General features: G+C 35.2%; 1 protein-coding gene across 5 annotated transcripts in view; it reads left to right on the forward strand.

The window, feature by feature from the left end:
- Positions 1-6,582: 6,582 nt before the first annotated feature.
- Positions 6,583-27,036, forward strand: part of LIPK (lipase family member K) — a 48,777-nt gene continuing 28,323 nt past the window's right edge. For 4 of the 5 annotated variants that reach the window (XM_079138330.1, XM_079138328.1, XM_079138326.1 and 1 more), the window contains exons 1-6: positions 6,583-6,683; positions 18,665-18,777; positions 20,619-20,736; positions 23,754-23,952; positions 24,977-25,086; positions 26,155-26,291. In XM_079138330.1, coding sequence (XP_078994456.1) covers positions 18,676-18,777; positions 20,619-20,736; positions 23,754-23,952; positions 24,977-25,086; positions 26,155-26,291 — 666 coding nt within the window. In that variant the 5' untranslated portion in view covers positions 6,583-6,683; positions 18,665-18,675. The remainder of the gene's footprint in view (positions 6,684-18,664; positions 18,778-20,618; positions 20,737-23,753; positions 23,953-24,976; positions 25,087-26,154; positions 26,292-27,036) is intronic. The other variant, XM_079138327.1, reaches the window with a different exon arrangement.

Genomic DNA, 27,036 nt, shown 5'->3' on the forward strand with positions numbered 1-27,036 from the left:
GCTGGGAAACCTGGAAATCCTTATGCAACTGAATGAAATTAAACCCCTATCTCTCACCCTGCACAAAATTCAACTCAAAATGGATCAAGGACCTCAGAATCAGACCAGAGACCCTTCATCTTATAGAAGAAAAGTAGGTCCATATCTTCAACATGTTGTCTTAGGATCAGACTTCCTCAACAGGACTCCCATAGCACAAGAAATAAAAGCAGGGATCAACAACTGGGATAGATTCAAACTAAAAAGCTTTCTCTCAGCAAAAGAAACTATCAGTAATGTGAAGAGAGAGCCTACAGAGTGGGAGAGAATCTTTGCCACTCGTACTTCAGATAGAGCACTAATTTCCAGAATATAGAAAGAACTCAAAAAACTCTACGCCAAAAATACAAATAACCCAATCTAAGGAAATGAACAGACACTTCACAGAAGAAGATGTACAAGCAATCAACAGATATATGAAAAAATGTTCAACATCTCTAGTAATAAGAGAAATGCAAATCAAAACTACCCTAAGATTCCACCTCATCCCAATTAGAATGGCGATTATCAAGAACACAAGCAATAATAGGTGTTGGGGAGGATGTGGGGAAAAAGGTACACTCATACATTGCTGGCGGGGTTGCAAATTAGTGCAGCCACTCTGGAAAGCAGTGTGGAGATTCCTCAGAAAGCTTGGAATGGAACCACCATTTGACCCAGCTATCCCACTCCTCGGCCTATAACCAAAGGACTTAAAATCAGCATACTACAGAGATACAGCCACAACAATGTTCATAGCTGCTCAAATCACAATAGCCAGATTGTGGAACCAACCTAGATGTCCTTCAATTGATGAATGGATAAAGAAACTGTGGTATATATATATATATATATATATATACATATATACACAATGGAATATTACTCAGCCATAAAGAATGACAAATTTATGGCATTTTCAGGCAAATGGATGAAATTGAAGAATATCATGCTAAGTGAGATAAGTCAACCTCAAAAAAACAAAGGAAGAATGATCTCGCTGATAAGAAGATGATGACACATAATGGGGGTTGGGAGGGATTAGTGTTAGGGTTAGGGTTAGGTTTAGGGTTAGGGTTAGGGAGGGTGGCAAGAATGGAGGAAGGAAGGACTGTATAGAGGGAAAAGAGGGGTGGGAGAGGTGGGGGGGAAGGGAAAAAATATCAGAATGAATCAAACAGCATTACCCTATGTAAATTTATGATTACACAAATGGTATGCCTTTACTCCATGTACAAATAGAGAAACAACATGTATCCCATTTGTTTACAATAAATATATATATATTAATGTATCCCCCTCATGGTGGCACACATCTATAATCCCAGAGACTCAGGAGGCTGAGGCAGGAGGATTGCAAATTCAAGGCTTGCCTCAGCAAAAGAAAAATAATATTAAACAGATGTCTATAAAGACAGGCTTTATGTGTGTAGAGAAAATATTTCTGGAGAAAGAGGAATTATCTTTTCCTCTTTCCATCTTGTAGAAGGGCCAGACTTGTGTACACTTTCTGAATATATTGAATACTAGATAATAACATAAATAGAAATTTCGGAAACAAATAGAAATTTCAGAAATTTCTTTCAGACTAAATTGTAAACCATATTTCTATATTTCAATACATATGTACTTTTTTATTTTTAATTCCCACAATTCAAAAGGTGGACTTAAGAGATGGTCATTTGGGCTATGAGACTTATAGCAAAATATCAAGCAGTAGGACAATTCTGGCATTTCCTGCTCTATGAATTAAATGTCTCATGACGGGATAAATGTTGCATTATTTATGGTCCATTTGCCAGTTCTCTAAGCAGCTTATAACTTCTCTGAATTTCAGTTCCCTTACATGTAAAATACAGATTTTAATATTTACTATGTAGTGTTTGTGTGACAATTAGAGTTAATGGGTTACTTATCTCAGGAGTCTCTTCCCAATATCTGTGGCTTTATTTTATTATTTAGAAATAATTTTTGTTAATATTTACAAAAACACAGTGATACATTAATGCCAATGTCTGATTTACAAAATTTCCATACTTGGTTGAATGGTATACCTAAAAAAATAGTGGAATGAGACAGACAATCATTACCCTACGGACATGTATGATTACACAAATGGTATGAACTAAATCTTGCACAACCATAGAAATGAAAAGTTGTACCCCGTTTGTGTATAATGAATCAAAATGCAGTCTGTAAAAATTAAAAAATAATTAGAAAAAGAAAGGTGACACATAAAAATATGTAGATAAAAATGAAAAAAATGTGTCACTATTGCTTCTTCTAAATCTTGATGCATTTTTAAAACTCCATCCATCAATATAGATAATTATGAAACTGAGCTAGTAAACTTTTACCTTTCCTTATTTCAATCAGATCTTACAAAACAAAATATATATGTTGTCCTATTTACAACATAGATGTAAATTATATGTATATTTATTCTATTTAAAGTATAATATATAACTTATAAAAGCTCTTCATTTAGTAGCATGGCTTCTTAAAGCTCTTACAAAATTTTAAAGAAGAAAAGAGATCTTTGGGGCCTGCAGAATACTAGGTGTTTTCACTTTATAATATGCTAAAGCCTGTGTGTTTTAACCCATGTATAAGTCTGAATCATCAAGCAAATTCATACGAAGGTTTTAGGGCCTTGGCATTGTAATAAACTATATTTCAATGATTTAAAAGTGCATTTTTTGACATTTGTATACCTCTGTACTCAGACTACTTCTAATTTGTTATGTATTACAAATATAATTGACATTGTTTTTCTTTGCTAAGAGAACACAACATAATGGTACAGTTTATAATAAAGACATCTTAGAGTTAATAAAATAAAATAAAATAATATCTTAGTCTTCCAATTTGTTACCCTTTTCCTAGAAAATCCATGTCTTAATGGGTTACTACATTCATTAGCATAGAGAGTTTTAATGTTTGCCTTGTCCATGGATCTTGTTCCACTCTGATTGATAATCTTCAGTGCACTCTAGTGTTAACAGAAATATTATGGGATGAATTCAAACTGAAAAGCTTCTTCTTAGCAAAAGAAACAATCAATAATGTGAAGCGAGATCCTACAGAATGGGAGAAAATCTTTACCACATGCACCTCAGACAGAGCACTAATCTCCAGGATATATAAAGAACTCAAAAAACTTAACACCAAAAAAACAAATAACCCAGTCAATAAATGGGCTAAGGAACTGAACAAATGTTTCACAAAAGAAAAAATACAGTCGATCAACAATTATATGAAAAAATGTTCAACATTTCTAGTAATTAGAGAAATGCAAATCAAAACTACTCTAAGATTTTATCTCACTCCAGATTGGGGACCCAGCTCAACTCCACTCTAAATGATGCATTTCCTGTAAGACCCCCCCACCTCCCCCCCCAAAAAAAAACAAAAGCAAAAACAAAAACAAAAACAAAAAGCTGGACACAAGCAGCTGGGTGAATACACTGGCCAAAAAGCATCTGCAACATGAGTCAAGCAGGGGTTGTTCCATTCTTTTCCTCGCTCCACCCAAATACCTCCAAGATCGTAGAAACCTGGATAAAACACCTACACCTCCTGCATGCTGAGGCAGGAAGGAAGAGGCGAAAAGAAGACAAGACATGCATCACCCCTTTCAGGGCCTGAAGCTACTACTAAGACAGGGAAAGGAAAAGAACTTTCACCCTTTGATTTTGTGATCAAAGAATGGGGAAATTTCAAAGATACCAAAATCATAATTATTATTGAAAAAAGTAAATATTATAAACAAAGATGGATTTCTGCTCAATAAATACTAGATCCAGATGACATAAGTAGAGAAATGATATATTGATGACAGAGATGCTGATAATATCACATCTAGTGAATAGAATAGATAGGAAAATGAGCTCTCAGCACTATTGATGGAAGTGCACAGCCTATTCTAGAACAATCTGGCAGCATATAGTTAAATTAAGCAATTATGTAATCTAGGACCAAAAAAATCTCATTCCTCAATGCATGTCTTAAAGAAATTCTCACTAAATTCCAAGATGGGGAGTGTAAATTCTGGTGTTTGTAATGGTGGGGAATTTGAGGAAATAAAACTATCTGTTACTAGGGGATGGTGTAGTTAAAAGGTGGATATTGTAGAATTCTGAGAAAGAACTTTGTGAACAAACCACATAAATGAACAGCAGCTTTTTTCTCACAAATGAGGCTGGTCTGACAGAGATATGAAATATGAAATTGCACAGGACACTGGTTACAAGGGTCTCATACTTTCTTAATTTGCTGTCACCAGCTGGAAAGGCTTAATACTTCTTAACAAAGAGTCCCACATTTTAATTTTGTATAGGGATCCATAATTTATGGAGCCAGTACTGCTGAAAAGCATGGTGTAGATTTAGGAAAGTAGGACACACACTGAGATTGATTGCAAAGTAACACATATAAAGCATATATAGTTCACAATATGCTGGGTGCAGTGGGCATGCCTGTAGTCCCAGAGACTCTGGAGGCTGCGGCAGGAGGATCCCAAGTTAACCAGTCTTGCAACTTAGGGAGACCCTAAGCAACTTAGCAGGACCCTGTCTCAAAATGAAAAGAACTGGTGAGGCTGTTCAGTAGCAAAACACCCCTGGTCTCACCCCAGTACAAAAAACAACAACAACAAACAACAGCAAACAACAAAAACAAACAAACAATGATATGTTCATATTTTAGGATAAAGTGGAAGTTAGATGGAAGTAGGGATCAGTATAAAAGTGCAACAGAATAAAATGATTTGTATTTTTGAGGTAGGCACTGGAGAAATTTTTGGTAATATAGTAGAAGATCAATGTAATTCTTGCCCAAGAATGTCTGCATTTTCTAGCATAGACCAGATTCTATAATTGTTTATGTATGCAGTCATATCCTTTATCTGCAAGAGTTGCATTCCAAGATCTCCAGTGGATAATTGAAACCATGGATGAAATGTTTTTCATATATGTTTACTTACCATGAAGTTTAATTTATAAATTAGGCACATGATAGATTCATAATACTTAATAAAATAGAACAATTACTAACAATATACCATAATAAAAGTCATGTGAACGTGGTCTTTTTCTTTCTCTCAAGGTATCTTACTGCACTTTCATTTTTTCAGTTAAATAAAGCATTTCATGAGTTATCTTTCATATGTTTGAATTGCCAGCATCATTGTTCTTGTGCTTTGAAACTATTATGACAAAAATGAGCACCAACCCTGTGATACAATAACATTTGATTTGACAACTGCGAAGATTACTAAATGCCTAACTGGCTGGTTGTATATACAGGGTGGATATCCTGAACAAAGAGATGATTCCCATCCTCGGTGGGACAGAGCTAGATAGCATGAGATTTCATTGCACTACTCAGATTGACACACAATTAAAAACATAAATTCTTTAGTTCTGAAATTTTCCATTTAATATTTTCAGACTGCAGTATTGGTGACTGAAGCTTTGAAAGTGAAACATCAGATAAGGGAGAACTACTGTATTGCAAATACACGAGCTATTTGTACAGCTATTTTGTTTTCAGCCAGAAGCTAGAAATATCATGCTAATAGAACATATTACTTTGTAGGTAGAATTGTATTACAAACATAGGAATAAATATTTTCTAATAAGTCAAATGAATCTACAAAAAAATGTAATTAAATGAGTGGAACTACCATAGTAACTAAAGCAAATCCAATTCAAATTATAATTTCTAACCAAACTGACTCCACACTAATTGATACAAGTCAAACTCAAAAATATTAAAACCAGCCTTATAAAGTCCTGGCTGCCTGAATCAAGGATGAAATTTCAGGAATTCACTGTTCTGCAGAAGACCTTCACACAGGCAAACTAGTAGTTTGGAATCATTTTAGAAGTTTGTTGTTTTAATTTTACCAAATTAGAACTGAACATTTATAATTTTTTATAATATAAGAGGCCTCTCCTGAAAATAGAAAACTATGCTATCTCTAAAATCCTACAGGTTCCCTAATACCAAATCTCCACCCAATGCAGATAAAGGAGCTGCTTACATGACAAGAAAGAGACTGGTTGGAGAGTAGTCAAAAGCCTTGTTGTTTTTCTTTTATCTAACTGGAGATCTCAAGTGAGACACTGTGTAGGAGAGACAAAACTGGGTATCATATTTTCTGCATTTGCTGCCAGTTTTAATACCCAAGTTACACATCAAAGCAGAAAACTCATAGAAATGGGAGTGTGGTGATATTAGAGTTGTTGCCATTGGATGGGACAGGGGGATTAAATGCCTAAAATGTTTATATGACTGGCCTCAATGTAGACATCCTTGGGTGAAAATTATTTTGAGTGGAATCTATATTCCCCTGATCCTTGTGATTTTTCAGGCACAGAACTCGAGGATTGGCTTGGCAGAAGCAGAGATTTTAATTCAATTATCACTCTCTTTTTCATCACCAGCTAAGAACTCACCTAACAAGATTGCCCTGGCAGCACCTGCCATATTTGAAGCCATGATTAATCTGCCTCCTGTTGAGAAATTTCTGATTGCAACATTTTCTGAGCTATTTAGAACAGAGCATGCTCCACTGATAGTCACCTCTGGAAGAAGCTAGGATCAACCTGAAGCTCTCAGGACTTGAAGAAAGAGCCCCCCACAGAGAGTTAAGAGATCTGGTAATAATTATTGATCTATTTATAGGGGCTGGATTATGTATCAGTGAGACATAGGAAGCCTTTGGAGGTACAGAACTTTAAATGTTGCTGTTTTGAGTCTATCAAATTAAACACGAAGTTACATTGCAGAGCTTTTTAGACATTTTTTTTTTTGGGGGGGGGTAAGTGTTCCTTTCAGAAAGCTCTTGCATTTAGAAAGCAAATATTAGTATATTTGAAATTGATATATTGAAATTCTGTATCTGGGAAAAGTTAGCAATAGATTTTTTTTATGGATCTTTCTTTTGGGCTATGCATGTAGGGATTTGGGGAATAATATATGAATCATGTTTTAAAAGTTGTTTAGCATTTTTTAAAAAAAGCTCTTTATTGTCTTATGACCAAAATCACCTGCAGGTGAAAGTGGGGCTAGTGATTGGCTAAAGAGACCGCCCCACTTATGGAAACTATAACACCTTCTGATAATTTATGAAGGACATGCCATTATTCTTCTCTGCTTTACAATAATATGGTCTTACTGTGTGAGGAGTGAAAAATAGGTTTACCTAAATGTAGATGATATTAAAGATGAACATGCTCCTCTAACTCTCAACTGCAGACCTGCATTTGAAGCTAAGAAGTTGAGGATGAGTCAACCTGATAGACTAATATCCCCAGACATAGAGATTAAAGAATCGGTCTTCATTTCTGTGTCAAAATTTAACCATCGTTATGTTTTGTTTGTTTTTACAAAATATTTATTCTTTATTTTCCATTTCTAGATATAATAAAGCAGTTCTTACCAGACATTCTTCATCTCTGGAAAAATAAACCAGTTCAAAAATACAGTCACTTTAGGACACTTAGCACTTCAGACTGGAAATATGATAGTGTGGAATTAAATTTGGGAATAGGAATAGGGTATTCAAGCTGTCATTTTAGTCCATCATGACTTGCTTTTATATTCCTTCACCGGCTTATTCTGTCTTTCTTTTACTTCGTAAAGAAATTGAGAGAACAGTTATTTTGAAGGAATTCCCTTTGAGAATCTATTTTGCCAGGCAGAAAAGGAACATTGCCCTATATATTGTAGGAGGGACATGAAACACTTTACCCTGTAGATGTTTGCTATTCATCTTTCTTTTCTCCTCTGGACCTTTTACTCTCCATTCATCCTAAAACTCCTGCCTTTTGCTGCCTCTAGGCTTGGCACACAGAGCTATTGGCCTCTCAGCTTATTTGAGGATCCCATGAAAATTGCCTTGTCCTTCCTTTGATTCAAAGGAACTTAATCCTCCAATCTAACTTGTAGTCCTGGAGATCCTATTGTGTAAAGAGTTCCTTTTGTTCCTTTGTTCCCAGTGTTTTCTCCTCTTCCTCATTCATTAAGTCTTTCACTCTATGGGCGTAGGAAAATAGAGAAGCAATTTAGAGCTTCTGATTATCTTTACTACTCATAACTGTGTAAAAGGTGACTTACTGTTTTTGATGAGATTAAGAATGTTGGAGTTTTGTGAGACAGAGATGGGGGCAAGACAGTACTTAAATTTTTGTAGAGAGTCAATTGGTTTTAGATTGAAAATATCCTATAAAAAATGGAAAATATGGAAGATGCCAAAACATTCTGCCTGACAACAATTTCTGGCAAACTAAGTCACTTATATAGCTGCCAAAAATCCTGTAATAAAAACTATAAGGAATGCCCAAATTGATTATTACAGGTAGAAATACTAAAACTTGAAGACTTTGCTCTATACCAAGACATCCTAAAGTCTTTACTCCAAAGATCATTAACTTTATATCTATACCTTATTATTTCTAAACATCATAAACTATATTTTATTATAAAAGTAATTCAAGCTACTAAAGTAATTGAGGGAAATGTATTACCAATAAATAGATTAGTGCTTTTCTAACCCCAAATTTTATAGAACCCTATATGTACTTGCCAATTTTTAAGTTGACAAAATTTTTGTAATAATTTTAAATAGTAGCTAAGGATGCATTTAGTAACATCATAATCGCTGGCAGTTTAAAATAAAATTGTTCCTTGCTATGTGCGTATATGTGTGGGGGGGGGGCGGGGGGTACTGGGGTTTGAACCCAGGGATTCTCTACCACTAAGATATATCCACAGCCATTTTTATTTTTTTATTTTGAGATAGTCTCACTAAGTTGCCCAGGTTGGCCTTGAACTTGCTTCTACCTCAGTCTCTGGAGTTGCTAGGATTAGAGGTGTATAACATCACAAATGTCTTTACATGTTTTTTTAATGAATCTAATAGAACAGTAATTTGAAACCTAATATCATCCATTGAAAAAATTTCCTTTATTTAATTAAGTTTTATATATTTTATTTTTATCCATGAATTCATAGTCTCATTTCATTTTTTTTTCTACAGGTATTTTGTGTATGTCTAGAGGTATATATGCTAATGTAGTATATTTATATGCTTATAAGTCTTTAATGATCAATAGATTTATCTCTGGTGCTTAAAAGTGCATACACATTGAATTTAAATTGTTTTCCTTTCCTGTGACTAAAAAGTTGCATTTTATTTTCATTCTAAATTATTTTTTTTAATTTTAATTTTATTAGCATATAATTGGTCAAAGATTTATAAACATATTAAAAGTTTAATGAATAATGAGCATTAAAAGTAAGATTTTATTTTTAATGCAAATCTTAATGACACAAACAGACTTTCTTTTTAATTCATGCATCCACTGTTTCATTTATTGACTAGACAAAATTCATTATTAGTTTTTTCCACTTTTTTGAATAGATGTTAAGTGCTGAGAAACCATGTTTGCATGCCATTCACTCCTTTGAATTCTTTCTGTAACTCTGTATCATGAATCACATAATGATGTATCAACAAGATTCGTCTTATGATCTCTGCTAACAAGTTGAGTAGATCCTTTTCCAGTTCTTTTAAGACCAAGAAGTAGAAACTACTGGTTTTCAGAAGTTAATTGCCCTTGGAAAGGAATTATTACTTTATTAAAGTCACTTCCTTCCCAATACCAATATTGCCAAATATTTGTTTTGTTAAAGAGTTCCAGATTATTTTACAACTCAGAGCAATTCACCATAGAAAGAGGGGAAGAGAGAAGGTTTTCCTCTGTGGAGTTTGAAAGGAAGAAACCTGCTTGGAGTCAGAAGTTCTCAATGCCATATCCATATAAAACTAAAGAGTGTTTTATGGGAGTCCAAGGCCTAGAATTTCATTCTTTCAAAACAATTTAAGTGCCTCTATGTATTTTTTTTTCAAAATTTTCATATCCCCTATTGTGAAGATGAATACTTCTGATACATCTTCTCACAATAGTCTTCACACAATTCTTCCCCCCATTTAACATAGCATTATGTTTTATCTTATTATATCACCTTTATACATGATTTAATGGCTTTATCTGAGATTAAATTTACACATTATAGTTTAGACATCCTTCTATAATTGAAAAAATGTTTTTAATTTTTCTTTATTACAAATAATGAGAATAAAACAATATTATACAAAAAGATCCCTCCCTCATCTTCAAATTGAGAATCTCTCTTCTTAGTATAATTATGCTGAATAGAACTTCTGAGGTATGAGACAGAGATATTACTCAAAACTTTTAGTAAATACAGCAATATGCATTCAAATAAGTTGCACTAATTTATGCCAGCACAGTCAATCATTGGGAACATCTGCTTTGCAATGTAGTTTTCCTTTTCTTTATAATTGGAATATAATTACATTCAGTGAAATGCACCTTGTAATTGTACTGTTTGATGAATCTTGACAATGACACCAATTTAAGCATAGAACACTACCCTACCATCACCTTCAAGGATTCTTCTTGTGCCTTTAGGGCCAACACCCACCAGCAAACAAACACTTGTATTCCTATAGACTAGTTTGATCTGTTCTTTATCTCCACAGAATTGGAATTATAGTATATGCATTTTGGGGGCTCTGACTTCTTTCACTCAGCATAAGTTTTGTTTAATTCATCCATGCTGCCAAAATTGTCAACAAATAGTATTCTATTGCATAAATACAACATAACTGTGTACCTATTATTGATGAATATTTGAATTATTTCCAATAATTTTCTACTTCTATAAAGATGATATATAACTATAGAACTCCTGAAAAAATTTTGCCTCCTTTTAATTTTATTTTCCCATGAATACCAATAAGGAGATTGCTTAATTTTTTTTCAAATATAAAAGTCTTTTCATTTCAAAAGATCCATCATTTGGACATTGACAATTAGGATCTTCAATAGTATATATATTCCAATAGTGATTCAATACAGTCAACTTTTTCACAGAAAGACCAGAAGGCAACTTTGGGGGCTTAGAATAAATCTTTACCTTGAAACCAATAGGTGATCCCAAAGAAAATACAGAAGATATAGCCCCCATGATCCCAAACATTCACTCCCAGAAAGACTCAGAGACTCAAAGATCCTCATGGCCATGAATGGTTAAGGACAGTGTTTTGTGAACAGAACCTCTGGTATCCCACAAGGATATGGCATGTAACCAGTGCACGCATCTGTTAACACCAGAAGGTACTTTTAGTGTTGGACTTTCCCAGCACTAACCAGGCAACGAAGGTTAAGATGACAAAATCCCCTGATAAGTGAGACTTCTTTTTAAGACAGACTTCCCTGAGAGCTTAGCATGGTTGGACAAAGAGAATGCAGCTAAATAACTTGTATCTGGAGTCCCCAGTGTTTTCTGACTGATTGCTGAATGTGACCTATCAGTTACCTCCTGGGTGGCTGAGATCAGACGATTCTCAACTGGTCACAAAGTCAAGCTCTTAGGACATAAAACAAGATGAAATGGATCCTCCTTTATTGTTTTTGTCTTAGGAACCCACAACAAATTTGTCTAAATAGACTCTGGTCTGGTGAGAGCCATGAATTCCAGTCTGACTGGAGGTTGGCTTCAACAGGTTTACAAAGGTCTATCTATACCTGTGTTCTTCCCCTTATATAAAGTGACACAAAAGACTGTGAAAAGGGAAAACAAAGACTTTGTCTGGCAGGAAAGAAATCAGAAAATGAAAGTACTCAAAAAAAAAAAAAATCACCAGAAGTTGTATTCAGTAACTAGTTATGCAATGATTTTCTCCTGACAATCTGAATTTGGAAAGGAAAGGATAAAGAAAAAAAAATTACCTTCCATTCTTAACTAGGCACTACAGTTAAGAGATATGGGGATGCTAACCTTGATCAAAAAAAAAAATCCTAAATTTTCTTTTTTAGCCTTTTGTCATCTGCCTCTGAATCTCATCAGCAGGCTCTGGAGCATGTCATGTGTCTCAGTCATTCCACATTAGGTACCAGAAACTATAGGAACTGGAAAGGTGTGATATCTTTCCTCACTCATTACATGAATCATGGCCATTACTTCTATGATAAGAGACAGGCTGACAAGAAAAGAGCATAATAAACTTATTTAATTAGAGTTATATGGCATGGGAGATTTCAAAACTAAAGAGCCCAAGACCTTGGGAAAACTGTTTTTCTGCTTGAATTTGATGAAGAATGGACACCTGTGTATAAATGTGATTGGATAAAAAGGCATGATGTAATTTTAGTAGACTTAGAAGGGGAAACCCAGCAAGACTTGTCTGTTCAGATTCTTCTTGGCCTCTCTGTGTAGTATTCCTTCCTGCTAGATATAGGGTAAGGGAAAGGAGAGAATAACCTTTCTAGGTTTTATGACTTGATTTGTAGGCCTTCTAGTTTCTATGATGTGCCTTGGGGAAGAATTCTGGTTCCTGAGACTAGCTTGGATGAGGGAAAGGGAAGGGGAACAAGAAACAGAAGAGCAGGAGATCAGGGAGGGAGAGATACTTTGCTTCTGGGGCTGCTTCTGAAGCCTTCCAAGCTCTTTAGTTCAAAATACTCAGCATGGCAGAGCTTAATACTTTTGAGCCCTAATACTGATTCCCAGTAATTTCGGTTGTTTAAAGAGACACGTCAGGATCTCCAACTACAAAACTAAATTCTATTTAGTACTGTCAGCTTTTTCTTCATCTATTATAAAGTGGTACTATTAGATGCCTGATAATTATCTTTTGCTGAATAGACTTTTGTCGTCTACATGAATTACTATTATGAACTATCCCTCTATCACTGATAATCTTTCTGTCTTGAAGTCTATTTTTCTGATATAGATATATCAGCTTTCTTCTACATACTGTTTACATGATATACTTCTGAATTTCTTTTATTTTCAACCTGTTTCCCTTTATATTTGAAGTGTATCACTTGTTGAAAAAGAGTAGTTGGGATTTGCTTTCTTATTGTCTGATAATTTCTGTCTTTTAATTGGAGTATTTTGTGCATTAACACTGAATGTAATTTTTGATAAAACTGGGTTAAGTCTGCCATCTTGACCTCTTGCTATTTGTTTTCTGATTTTCTTCTTTCTCTTCCTCTCTCTTTCCTCCCTTCTTTTCTTTTCCTTTCTTTCTTTCCCTCTTACCTTCTTTACCTGCCTTCTTTTAGAATGATCAAATATTTTTTAGCACTCTATCTTGATTCCTCTCTTGACAACAGGTAAGACTTCTATCTCAGGTCTGTGGTATCTTACCCTGGGTTTGAAGATAGAAAACAATCAAGTTGTACATTTTATCAGCTTTATGAGTTACATCATCATGGTTAGAAATAGTTTTCATTGTTTTTTTAAATGAATATTTGACAAGATGAAGGAACTTCATAAAATTAACCTGGCAGCAACATGCATAGTGATTTGAGTCATAAAAAAATGAAAGAAGTTAAGACTAGTCAAGAGTTCAGGATAATGATATAGGCATTGAGTTTTAGATACTCACTGGAGAGGTAGCAGTACTACTTGAAAAAAAAATTTGAAGATTAAAAGAAAAAAGCAAATGTTGAGCAAAGTTCTGAAAAGGAATTTGAAAAAAAATTGAAAGAGCATCATTATTTATTAATAGATTGATTATATGCAGAAATCAGAGAATATAAGAAAATTTCTAAGTTCCTGCTCTCAGTATTAGGGGAAAGAAGTTTAGAACTGAAAAGATAAAAGTGGAGTGGAAATAGGAAATGAAGGTGATTTTACTTAGGGGTATGTTGTATTACAGTTTCCAAAAAGAAACTAAAGTGGATCTGTCCTGAAAGGTTCAGGGAAATATGGGATGAGAGCTCAGATGACTCATCAAGGTAAGATTTATAGACTTGGATTTCTTTTTCATCTAGAAAATATATGAAAGCATGTGGTTAGTGAGAGCTACCTGAAGGAATGGGTTTGGGGGAAAAGAGTGTTCAGTGGACAGAACATACCATGCTGTTGGGTCAGGGAGAGGGGGTGGAGACATGTGGGTGTGGCTGGTGAATGGTGGAGCTGGAAGTCAAACATGGGAAGCACAGGAGGGGGCCAGCAATCAGGATATAGCAGGAGAGATCTCACCTGGCTGACCTGACCATCGGATTTGTCTGTTTTGTTAGTTAGTTCCTTTAAATAATAAACTCAAGGACAAGTACTCAAAGCCTCTGCTAAGTGGTTGTGATTACCAGATTCCTTTGGAATGTTCTTCTACCTGCTTCCATCATCTACCTGCTTCTGGATACTTTCATTCAAGGGATATGAAATGAGAGGTTAGGCTTGTTTTTAGGCTTTTTTTTTTTTTTTTTTAACTCCACTGGTATGAATTGGAAATGCAGCAAAGACATTCTTTTGCTCTTATGTCTTCCTAAAATAAAGATGCATTCTGCCTTATATTCCTGGATTTTGTAATTGTTCATGATTTTAAATAGACTACCTTTTAAAATGAACTTTTTCAAAACTTGCAACGATCTTTTAGGTAGGCTGTGCAGGGCATGAAATTTTGGCCCTGTGTGCTACCCATGATAGGAAAAGAAAGGCCCAAACTGTAGTCTTCATCGCTGTCTTCTAGTCTTCCTCTAGAACTCTTTGACTATTTGCAGGAATTTCTCCTGATTTGGAATTATGGTCAAGAAGATGATAATAAACTTCACCAACTCTTTGCACAGCTGGGAAAATAATTTGTAATCTGATCTGCAGAATGAAAATAAACCGAATGTATGATGTCCATAAACTTTTGGCTAACATCTCACTCAGAAATATAGAGAAATAATAGTTCAAGTGCCTTTGTGTCTATTGGGAATATTATTTACCAAAAACTAGACATGGGGAATTGCTCAAACATAAATAATTGAGTCAGTAAAAATTTAAAAATAGCACCAGATCACCCACACTTTTGTTGTTTACTATACAATTTGTCCTCCCTCCCTCCCTTTCTTCCTTCCTTTCTTCCCTTTTCCTTTATTCCTTTCCCCAACCTCTTCCCTTCTTTCTTTCTCTCTTTGGGTTGGGGAGGAGCCTCTTTCAGCTACTTGCTTAGCCTCTACAATCATATAAACAATATTGACTCATTATAAATTTGGATCTTTTATCCTTTTCTCCGAAGGATTATCTACTACATTTTTTTTTTACCTCCCACCTATGTGTAGAGATTTCTTAGTTCAATCTTTTCTGAACAAACTTATCAAGAAAAAATGAAAATTTCTGCTGTCACTGATGACAAAAGATATGATCGTGACTCTTATTGATATTACATTTGGCTTCCTTTTACAATTTTGTGCATGATTGTAAATATATAATTTATATTACATAAACACATTATTTACATGGTGATTTTCACAACTTCCTTGGGCTGTGAAAATGTCACACATTTTATTTACATTTTATTGACCATGTTTGCATTTTCTTTGTTTTCATGACCAACTATGGAAATGATACCTGAAAGTATAGTTTTTGGCTCTGTTTTAAATTTCTTTTATTTGTTTGGAAAGTAACCTGCATACAAAGGATGTTTTCATATTTCTGGGTTTGAACTCATTTTCAATTTTGTCAGGAATAAGAATTTTATACTAAATCTGTTTTGGTCTTCTAATGAATTATACTGTGCCCAAACTTTATAATGTCTATTTGAAGAATACTTTGAAGAATTTTCTATCAGTTAATTTTTTAAGAATAATTTTATAAGAGGGAGTAAGATTGAGTAAAAAAAAATTGAGTAAAATCAATCCTCCCAAATTCCTAAATTGACATTTACTATCTGTGGAAAAATCAGAAGTACAAAGATTAAGCATGTAGATGCTCAAACCATGGTATAAACATTATAGATTAAGTAGATGGGACATTTTGTGTAGTCAAAATGGAAAATTAGTGATAGAAGTAATGAAAACAAATTCTTAACTGCTTTTACATGTTTTTATATGAGAAGAAATATTGATACAAAATATGCTGTCATATTTTACGTTTCCATTGAAAGAATTGTGCCATCTCTGGTATGAAGAAGCCTAGAGATACAAAGGATAAGAACAATACAAATGCAAGCAAAGCATAGAAGGTGGTTCTTGCCTTTAAGAAGCCTGTAGAAGAGGTAGAGAGCAAGACATACACATCTGAAAGAACCACTGAATAATAGAAGATATAACAATAACCACTATTATTGAAGCCAATCATTGTTAAAATAATAGAAGATATGCTATAACAATAGCTACCATTTATTGAGAGTCAAACGGCATTAGATGTTTTATAGATATTGTCATCTTATTTACTACATCATTATTTATTATTTCGAGCTAACCCCATAAGTAGGTGTTACTATCTCAATCATATAGATAAGGAAATTAAGTTTCAAGGGAAGTTAAATTGACTAGTGAGAATCACATGACTGATAATAATAATAACAGTAATTGCCAACACCAGTAGGGTGGCTTTGGTGGGAAAAAGTGATGGATGTGAGAGCACCGGAGCTATGGCTGATGGCCAGTTCTGCTTCCTGTAGTTCAGAATTTGAGAGCTATATTTTTATGACTGACTTAATTTCTGAAGGACAGAGGCAGAATTTCAATCAAAACTTTTCACCAATTACTCATCATTAGCTTTTCATTATCATTGAGCAAACTGAGCCATATGTAGACACTGGCCTTCATGTGCTTTCATAACAAAAGCACATTAGAGTTCCCTGTAGGGTGCTTGTAATCTGCGTATTCTGGCCAACTTTCTCCTCCATTTCTGACCATAGTGGAGAATTAGGGTGTGGATTAATCACAAATACTATCTAAGCGTGGGCATAAACTCTGGTTGAATGTCTGTTTGATGAATCTGAGAGTTCCAATTATGGGACAATGAGAAGTGTAAATAAAGGTCTCTATTATTTCTGATAATTTTTGTTGAGAAATTGTTATCCTTGATTTTATCATCAATATACATCTGTCAATGTAAAATGCATTACTTATGGAAGCTGCTTATATGTAATCCACATGCATTTGATGTGAAATATTTAAACTCTGTTTGAAACCAAAAAGCCAGTAAGGCAATATTCTTTTGAAATTTTACAGTTATCCAAACTAACTTCAGTAGCTAGGAGAAAATACACACAGCCATATCCTGATATTTATCATTTGCAACCAAATCTGGGTAAGACTGTAGCAACTGTCTCCATGGTCATGTACAGTATCCTCCTGAAGAAACTTTTGAAAGACAAGGTTCTGAGTTAGGGTTATTTGTGTCTTTTTTGGCTTTCCCTGCATTGCACAGATTTTTGTGTGTATGTGGTATAGTAAGTAGAGAAAGAAACAAATATCAAAGCAGCATTTCTCAGTGGTGTTTCTAGTACAATCTAGGTCATAATATGTTTAATTGGTGTTATTCAAGCAAAAAAAAATTACAAATAAAATTGTAAGTCATATTTATAGCATTTATATATGACTCTCTAATCATGTCATATATGAATATATACATACAAACATGTAGATTAACATGTTAATCATATATAATTTAACTTATGATTACACATGAATCCTTTGTTCCAAATATCCATGGGAGACATGTTTTACAGAACAGCAGTGTGAAATGCTGATTTAGAGTGATAGATCAATATACCCATTATTGATTATATCTTATAGACTTATACTCTATATTGATTTAATGTGGGTATCTGAGACTAATTGCCTCATCTTTGAAGACTAAAAATCTCCTGGAAATTATAATATTTCCTTTTTTCTTAGTCTAATATCATTATAGATGTAGTAAGAACCAATGTTATGTCAGTATGGAACACAGAAAAAGGCAATATTCATCAGGAACTGTCGTTGAAACAAGTCAAGGAAATGAGGACTCTTGGGGTATAATTAAGGAGAGGTACCTCAATCAGGCAGACTTACCCAACAATTATGGCTAATAGTATGAGGTTTATATAGGGCCAAGCAGGGAAGCACACCCTCATTAAGAGGCGCCTGAAAAGAAACTCTTTGGATTGGACTTTCCACTCCTTACAAAATGAGACACACTGAGACTGCTCAGGCCTGGGTGTGCCACCCTTCTATATCCAGCTCCAATACCCAGAGGATTGAAACAAAGGTAGCTTTTGGGCTCTATGTCATGGCTATAGAAAGCAACCTGTTCATTCTGGGGCCATCCCTTGGAGCTAGATTCCATTTCTTCCTACAAGCAGCATACTGTACTAGTCACAAGGCTTTCTTCCCCTGCAGCATTACAAGTCCCCACAGGTTCTCCAGCTTGACCATTTCAGAAGAGAGCTGGATCTGCTCTACACAGGACACTAAGCTCCTCTGGCCAGTAATTGTGATTTCAGAGTCACAAAATGCCAATCATTCAGCAGATACCAGGACATCTAAACTGTTAATGCCCTGAAAGAGAAGACCAACTTTAAAAAATGTCCCTCTTATCTTTCCAACAGATACAGCCCTGAATTAATTAGGAGTAATCAACTCCTTCCTTTTTTCCTTCCTTCCATACAAAATTTTTCATGGAATGAGTCCTGAATAATTCTGTATGTTACTTGCTAAAGTATAACCTAGAAGTGTATGCTTCTGTTCTCTCCCAGAGTAGTGTTGTAAAAAGAATACACCAGATTTCATTTTGCAGAATTTCTCTTTGATGACAAATTCATTAATATTTCCTTTCCCAGGCAGACTCCAAATGTGGCAGCTTTTAGCAACAGCATGCTGGGTGCTTCTTCTTGGACCTATATATGGTTATAAAAAAGGAAGCATCACAAATCCTGAAGCTAATATGAATATTGTAAGTCATGCATTGAAAAAAAGACTAATTAAGATAAGGAATTATTAATTAGCTATGATTGGTGTGCCTATCTGGTTTTCAGCAATTCTTCCAGTGATTAAATTTGTGCTTCCTCCTGTGTTCCTGGGTACGGATAACTAATCCAAGAGTTGTGACCTAATTCGAAGTAGCAATATTCCCTTTCCTGGTGGTTTGAGTTACCATCTAATGGTGGCTTCCTGCAGAGAAAGACTCATAAGTTCATACTGATGAACCCCGTAGAATATTCTGGAGTTCTTCCTGAGGTTTTTCATTTTTTTTTTTTTTTAATTTTGTGAGGAATACCAGCATACGTTTTGGTTTAATAAGCTAGGATTGATGTTTGTTGCTTATAGTCCAAAGTATTTAACTTGCAATAATTCACAGCAGAAGCAGAATGGAAGCACTCGGAAAACAAACAAAACGACAAATGACAAACGTCCACTACTAGTTATGCTCCATACTCTGGGGTACACAGTGCACTACTGGTGTCCTCAACCACACTCAAGCTCCTATTAGAACTTTAGGAAGAATAAAGCCGTCAGAGTTTCTTATTTATGTCTCTCCATATCTAGCAGGTGTGATTGCCAAACTCACAGTCCATGAATGTATTTCCTCAAATCCAAATTTTCCTCTTCCTCCCATGGTCAGGCCCAATCTTCTCTCCCTGGTCCAAGTGCTTTTTGGCTTTTCGTCCTTTCATAATGATTGTAAGAATAACAAACATTCATAGAACACTTTCTTTGCTCTGGACACTCTTACGTCTATTATAGCTAATCCTCACAACACTGTGTGAGAAGGTACTATTATTATCTCAACCTTAAAATGAGCACAGAAAGATTAAGTAACTTTCCCAGAGTAACATAGCTAATAAGAAGAGCAAGAATTCAGTGGTATATAGTCTGTCTCCAGAATCTGAATTCTTAACCTGTTTTATGTAATCCCATGTTATGCACACATCTATATGCTGATAGAGGCAAATGCATAGTTTTATTATAAGAACATAGGCTTTGAAATTAATTTTTTCTGTAAGTAATCTTTTTTTTTCTCTTCCTAGTGTATAATCTTGAACAAATTACTAATCTTCCTGAACTTCACATTTCTCAATTGTACAATGGGTAAAATTTTATCTGAAAGGTCTCATAAGGATTAATGAGACAAGGCATACAAACCTTCATGAAGAACATACCCCACAGTGCCCTCTTCCTTGTGTATCTGTGGCTGGGGCATCTCCTACTGAACCTTCTAACAAACTCTGTTCTTTTATACTTAGCTGATCTATAAGGACTAGATTAAAAAATTCCCTTCACCTTTGGTTTTCAGATCCACTTTGCCAATAAAAATCTTGAGCAAAACATAGGAAAAAAGGGGAGAATGAGGTCAGGTATTTTTACTGCCCTAGCTTCAACCCCATGAAAATCAAATTAGACTAGGTGTCTCCCTCAATGTGGCCCTCTCTGCTCAATTATCAGCAACAAGTACTGCAGAACCCTGTGATCTTGCTCATTAGATGGCCACATAAATTTGTGTCAGAACATTTTGAGAATGAACTAGTGTGCATTGGTAATTCTAGGCCAACAGGCATAATCAGGGATTGTCCTGAGCAGTCTGGGATGTAGAGTCACCCCACCCTGCCTTACCCATGCTTTTGCATGCAACCCCTTCTATAAATCCTCAAACAATCCTAATTTCCCCCAGCATATTCAGTCCCAACACAGAAACTGATGAACATGAAGTTGCAATTTAAAATATATATTTCAATGCATGCATGAAAAGTAATAGATTATATCATGATGTTATATATTTTTCTTTTCCTTTTCTAGAGCCAGATTATTTCTTACTGGGGTTATCCTTGTGAAAAGTATGATGTTGTCACAAAGGATGGTTATATTCTTGGAATTTATAGGATTCCTCATGGAAGAAGATGCCCAAGGAAAACTGGTATGATTTATTTTGTTGTGAAAGGAAAAACACCTAAAGCAAGGATGCCTGCTATCATCCTGATAGCAGCAGAGAAACTTTTGTTCTAAACTAGGTTGCAGTCCCTTCCATTTGAGGAGAAAAATTATCACCCCACCTCCGTATTTTATTTGTATAACTCTTTGAAGTTTTAAATCATTTTCACATGCACCGTTTATTGGTCTTGTTTTCCCTCCAAGTCTTTGTACTTCTTCCAAATAAACAAAAAACAAACAACAACAAAAATAATGTGTCTCATTCCAGTAATACCAATATATGGTTTTGAAAATCAGAAACCTAGAAACCATCCTGGACATCATTTTTTTTTCTCAGTTCCTGTTTTGCAGTCAGTCACCAAGGACTATCAACTTTGCTTTCTAAATTTCTCTCTAACCTGAAAACTTCTCAGATTTAATCACTCAACCTAGGTTTGGACATAATCTCAACTACTACAATACCCTCTAACTGGCAATCACTGCTGCTTGTAATCACTTCTCTACGTAAGTCAGTGTGATATTACTTTTGTGAAGTAAATTTGACCCTATTAATTCTTTGTTTAAATTTAAGTAAAGGGTCTTTTCTATCTTCCTACAATGCAGGTTACTATCTATAGGGAAAACAACAACAACAACAACAACAATAACAATCCTTTTGGTAGAAATTGTTTACTTTTTTCTCTCACTTCCTCAGCCCCTTTTCTTCTTTGGCATGTTGTAGAACAAAACTTAATATCAGAAGGATTAAGGAAAAGTCTAGATTTTTAAAAAGAGAGGGTAATAATGATGCCTCTTTCTTTATAGAGTCAACTATTTGCCAGAATAACTCCAATGCCTTTATAAATACTCATTAGAGTATTTTAAATCTTTACATCCTTTAAATGACTTTGAATTTATGTCATTTCTGCTACATAGCTGCTAAAACGTACCCAATAGAAATCTACAACAAACAGCTGCCCAAGGGCTTAGATCGGAAAGAGACATGAGCTATGACAGCTACTTGGCATGTCTGGACTTTGGCAGTGCTAGTAACACTCTTTCCCTTCTCTCTAAAACGTGACTAGTTGGACATGAACCCTTAGTTTCATGTTTTAAGAAGTGTGACTCTGAGAGTCAAGTTAGCATACTCTGAGGACATTTAGTCTAGTTCCACAAGTGACTTGCCACAGTGTTTTGAGGTACCAATATGGCATCACAAATCATTTATAAAGAAGAGAGCCATGTGTGGTGGCATATGCCTATAATCCCAGTGGCTTAGGAGGCTGAGGCAGGAGGATTCCAAGTTCAAAGTCAGCCTCAGCAATTTAGCGAGGCCCTAAGCAACTTAGAGAAAAGACAAAAATTAAAAGGGCTGGGATGTGGCTCAGTGGTTAAGTGCCCCTGGGGGTTCAATCTCTGATTAGAGAGAGAGAGAGAGAGAGAGAGAGAGAGAGAGAGAGAGAGAGAGAGAGAGAGAGAGAGAGAGATATTCTAATTATTTAGTTACTTCTTCTTCTTCCCCTTCCCCCTCCTTATTTTCTGTCCCTTTTTCTTTCTTTCTTTCTTTCTTTCTTTCTTTCTTTCTTTCTTTCTTTCTTTCTTTCTTTCTTTCTTTCTTTCTTTCTTTCTTTCTTTCTTTCTTTCTTTCTTTCTTTCTTTTTTTTGGTGATAATGAGGAATGAACCCAGGGATACCACCAGTGGGCTATATCCTCATTCTTTTCATGTTTTATTTTTTAAAATTATTTATTTATTTTTAAATTTTTTACAGACTGCATTTTGATTCATTGTACACAAATGGAGTACATCATTTCGTTTCTATGGTTGTACACAATGTAGATTCATACCATTTGTGTAATCATACATGTACATAGGGTAATGATGTCTGTCTCATTCCACCATTTTTCATACCCCCCCATTTCCTTCTACATAATCTAAAGTTCCTCCATTCTTCTCTCACTCCCCACCCCCCACCCCCATTATATATCATTCTCCACTTATCAGGGAAAACATTTGGCCTTTGGTTTTTTGGGATTGGCTTATTTCACGAAGCATGATATTCTCCATTTTCATCCATTTATTTGCAAATATCATAATATTATTCTTTATGGCTGAATAATATTCCATTGTGTATATATTCCAAAGTTTCTTTATCCATTCATCTGTCAAAGGGCATCTAGGTTGGTTCCACAATCTAGCTACTGTGAACTGAACTGCTATAAACATTGATGTGACTGTGTTATGGAGTATATTAAGTCCTTTGGGTATAAACCGAGGAGTGGGATAACTGGGTCAAAGGTTGGTCCATTCCAAGTTTTATTTTGAGACATGGTCTCACAAAGTTGCCCAGGCTGGCCTCAAACTTGCAATCTGAGTAGCTGGGATCACAGGCATCTTTTCTCTTTCTTGGTTAAAATATTTCAATTTTACATTTGGAGTAGTATTTTTAACAATTTTTCATTTTGTGAAATTCTTCTTAAGGCCTTGCATTTCGCTTTCTAACAATGCAAATAGAATGAAGCAGTACCTATAGAATCTGCATAGTGCCTGGCATTCAGAAAATATTCTATGAATGGTGTTTTTGGTATCACTTGTATTATTTCAAGAAAACCTTAAAAAAGCTTTTTGATATTTTTTGAGAAATAAAATGCTATTAATATAAAAGTATTAGAGTTAATATTTGTTTTGCTGAAAAGTATGTATTTTAATTATCATCTTATCACTATCTTACAAGATAGCTTCTGTTATCATTCCCCATTATACAGATAAGTTAACTGATCCACAAAGGGGTGAATACATAGTAAAATGGATTTTGAATCAGAGCAATTTGACTTTAGTACTTACACAGCATTATACATAATCTCCATTTTATAAATGATAAGACATAGAGAAGATAAATCACTTGCCCAGCAAATCGTTAGGAAAACTCTAACCTCTTCTATATTTTAGGAAGTTAGGAAAGAGAATTTTCATGTAGACACTGAGGAAGTTCAAACATGAAAATCTTGTTGCCTGTGTCTTGCAGCTCCTAAACCAGTAGTGTATTTGCAGCATGGCTTAATTGCATCTGCCAGTGACTGGATCTGTAACCTCCCCAACAACAGCTTGGCTTTCCTTCTGGCAGATAATGGTTATGATGTATGGTTGGGAAACAGTCGAGGAAACACCTGGTCCCGAAAACACCTGAAATTGTCACCCAAATCCCCAGAATACTGGGCTTTTAGGTAAGGAGAAGCCTGTGAATGAATAAAGTGTGTGCTTTGCTCATTTATGTGAAAGAATACCTGTTGATTTTTCCTTTGGTCTTGATGCATCCAATGGAATCCACAAGAAGGAAAAAAAAAACTTTCTTCCTCTGTCCATAAATGTCCTTGTTATTGTATTGCTGTTTGTTTTTTACCCCCGCCTCTTCCTTCCTGGTGTCTGTGTGTGTGTGTGTGTGTGTGTGTGTGTGTGGGTATGTTCAGGGGCATGTGTGTGCACCTGTGCCTCCTTATCACAGAACAGTTCAATAGCAAAGAGTTGTCAGCAGCAGTGCCTGGGGGTGCTGTCTGCTTCAGAAGTCTGACCTGCTTCCTCACAGGGACAAACCCATGCACTTGCATAGGAGCTAAGAACCATACCTTGGAGGTCACTAAAGCCAGTTGTTCCTTGGCCTCATTCCTGCCTTCCTTCTGGAAACCAGTTGGCATTTCCTAATTCCACACCACAGGGTGGTTGTGTTATTGCACTATTGCAAGTGACAAGATGATTCCCTAGGTGAATGTTTCCCAATCTATACACAGGATCCAGGAGCACCTGAGGCCACAAAGATGCAGATCACCAGGATTCTTCCTGGATATCTGATTCAGACCAGTCTGGGCTAAGGTCTATGAATCTGTTCAATTTATTCTTCTGATTTTTAGATGAGCATTCCAAATAATTGTTGTCGATTGTTTTGTTTGTTTTGTTTTCTGGTAAATCTGCTATGAGATTAAATGAAATAGAACTAGCTTTATAGGAAAATGTTTAGTAGACTTTTACAAATTAAATTTTTTCTGATTCCTGTTTCTTAAAAATGTCTCTTCAAATCAAAGCAACATCCTGAAATGTTGTTCAGATGTGTAATATCACACATTAATTCTATTCTCATTTTTTATAAAGCAGAGTATATATGTCTACAATGAATAATGTTATATACTGCAGGCCTAACAATGAGATATCTTTTCTAATTTTCTTCTTCTTCTTCTTCTTTTTTTTTTTTGGCAGTTTGGATGAGATGGCTAAATATGACCTTCCAGCCACAATTAATCTCATCATAGAGAAAACTGGACAGGAGCAGCTCTACTATGTGGGCCACTCTCAGGGTACCACCATAGGTGAGTGATCGGAGAATATTGGGGCTTCTTCTATTGGACAGGGTCAGTATCTCTCTGTAGAGTCTCTAGTTTGGGAACTTTAAACAGGGAACAATATGCTCTGACTGTTTTCTGAAAAGTGAATAAAACAAGGATGACAATAAGGAACTTTTTCTCCAACATTGAATTTTGGAGGTTGATGGGCCTGAAAGAGAAAATTAATTTGTTTATTCATTTATGTACCCACTGAATATTTGTGAGAATTTGGGTTACATGCTAGGAAAGCAGAGATAAATCTGGTATCCATCCTCCTTTGAGGATCTCACAGTCTAGAAAAGAAAGCAGACACTTTACAATCAATGTGGCTTCTGCCTGCCAAGGGAGCATGGGTAGGCCAGCGGTGGGTAGGACCATATGGGTGGAGCCATGAGATACCTCTGTCCTCTCACTGTCTATTTCTCTCATTGGAAACTACAAACACCTGAGACCAATATCTGTAATTTACAAAGAGTTGAATTTAAGGTTTTCTTCCCATGTTGAGAGTGCTAAGTAATACCTTAAGTTTTATATATTAAAAAAAATCCTTAAAGGATGATTCATATATAAAATGTTGAATTATTCATTTACATATATTCATATATATTCATATGTATTCACATATATGAATCATTCTCTAAGGATTTAATTATTCTCTTTTATAGATTGAGTAAACTGAGACTCATACTGGAGAGGTAACTTTACACTGCTAGTGAATGCGAAGCCAAGTTTATAGTGTGACTTTGACACCAAACCATAGTCAAGCTGGAATGGTCCTTGGATTTAACCACACTCCACAGAGGATGTTTGAACCTTCTCTTCCACTTCCATATAAGTAGACCTATACTCCCTAGGGATAAAAGAACCCACTTTATTCTGAAATAGTCATGTGTACCTTTGAGAAACTTAGAAATTCCTCCCCCTAAATGGTTATTACTCTGAGTTGTTTTTTGTTTTGTTTTGTTTTGTTTTTAATGTGGCTACTCTTGCAACCACTTAAAATGAAGAAGAAATTGTTTTCAACCTGTGAACTAGTATCTACTTCACTTTCAGCTTTCATAGCCTTCTCCACGAATCCAGAATTGGCTAAGCGGATTAAGATATTTTTTGCACTGGCACCAGTTGTCACAGTGAAGTACACTCAAAGTCCTATAAAAAAATTAACAACTCTTTCTAGGGGAACCATCAAGGTATGTCTTTTCCCAAATAAAAATCTGAAATAACTGTATCTGTTTCTACTGATTTCAAAAGAAGACAAATGACATTTTGCAAACATCTGAGAATATAATAGGTGTCCAAGGTATTCTTGTAGGTTTACTGATAAAATACACATTTATTATCAGGGTTCAGGGAGCTCATGTTGAGGCCGTTCTGCCCTGGTGTCTTCATCTATGTCTAGAAGTTTCTCTCCCATGTCATCTCTCAATCACAGCTTAAGTGAGAGCTGATTTGATTGATTATTTGGTTGGTTTGAGGGACTTCTATACTGTCTTCCATAATGGCTGTACTAATTTACATTCCCACCAACCATGTGTGAGGAGATACTTTACCCCCACATCCTCACTAGCACTCGCCATCTTTGTCCTTTTGGTAATAGTTATTCTAACTGAAGTAAAATGATAACTCATTGTGGTTTTGAGTTCCATTTCCCTGAAGATTAGTGATGTTGACCATTTGCATATCTTCTTTTAAGAAATGTCTAATGCCCATTTTTAAATGAGATTATTTTCTATTGACTTGGTTTTCTTATATGTTCTGGATGTTAAGTTTTCAGATATTGCTCTTATTCTGTTGGTTGTCTTTTCACTCTGTTGATTGTTTCCTTTGCTGTGCAGAATCTACTTAGTTTGATGTAATCCCATGTGTCCATTTTTTTCCTGTGCCTTTGGGTAATATATATATAAAAAAAACCTTGCACGTTCCAATGTCCTAAAG

This window comes from Sciurus vulgaris, assembly GCF_902686455.1.
Source record: "Sciurus vulgaris genome assembly, chromosome: 4".
Lineage (NCBI taxonomy): Eukaryota > Metazoa > Chordata > Mammalia > Rodentia > Sciuridae > Sciurus > Sciurus vulgaris.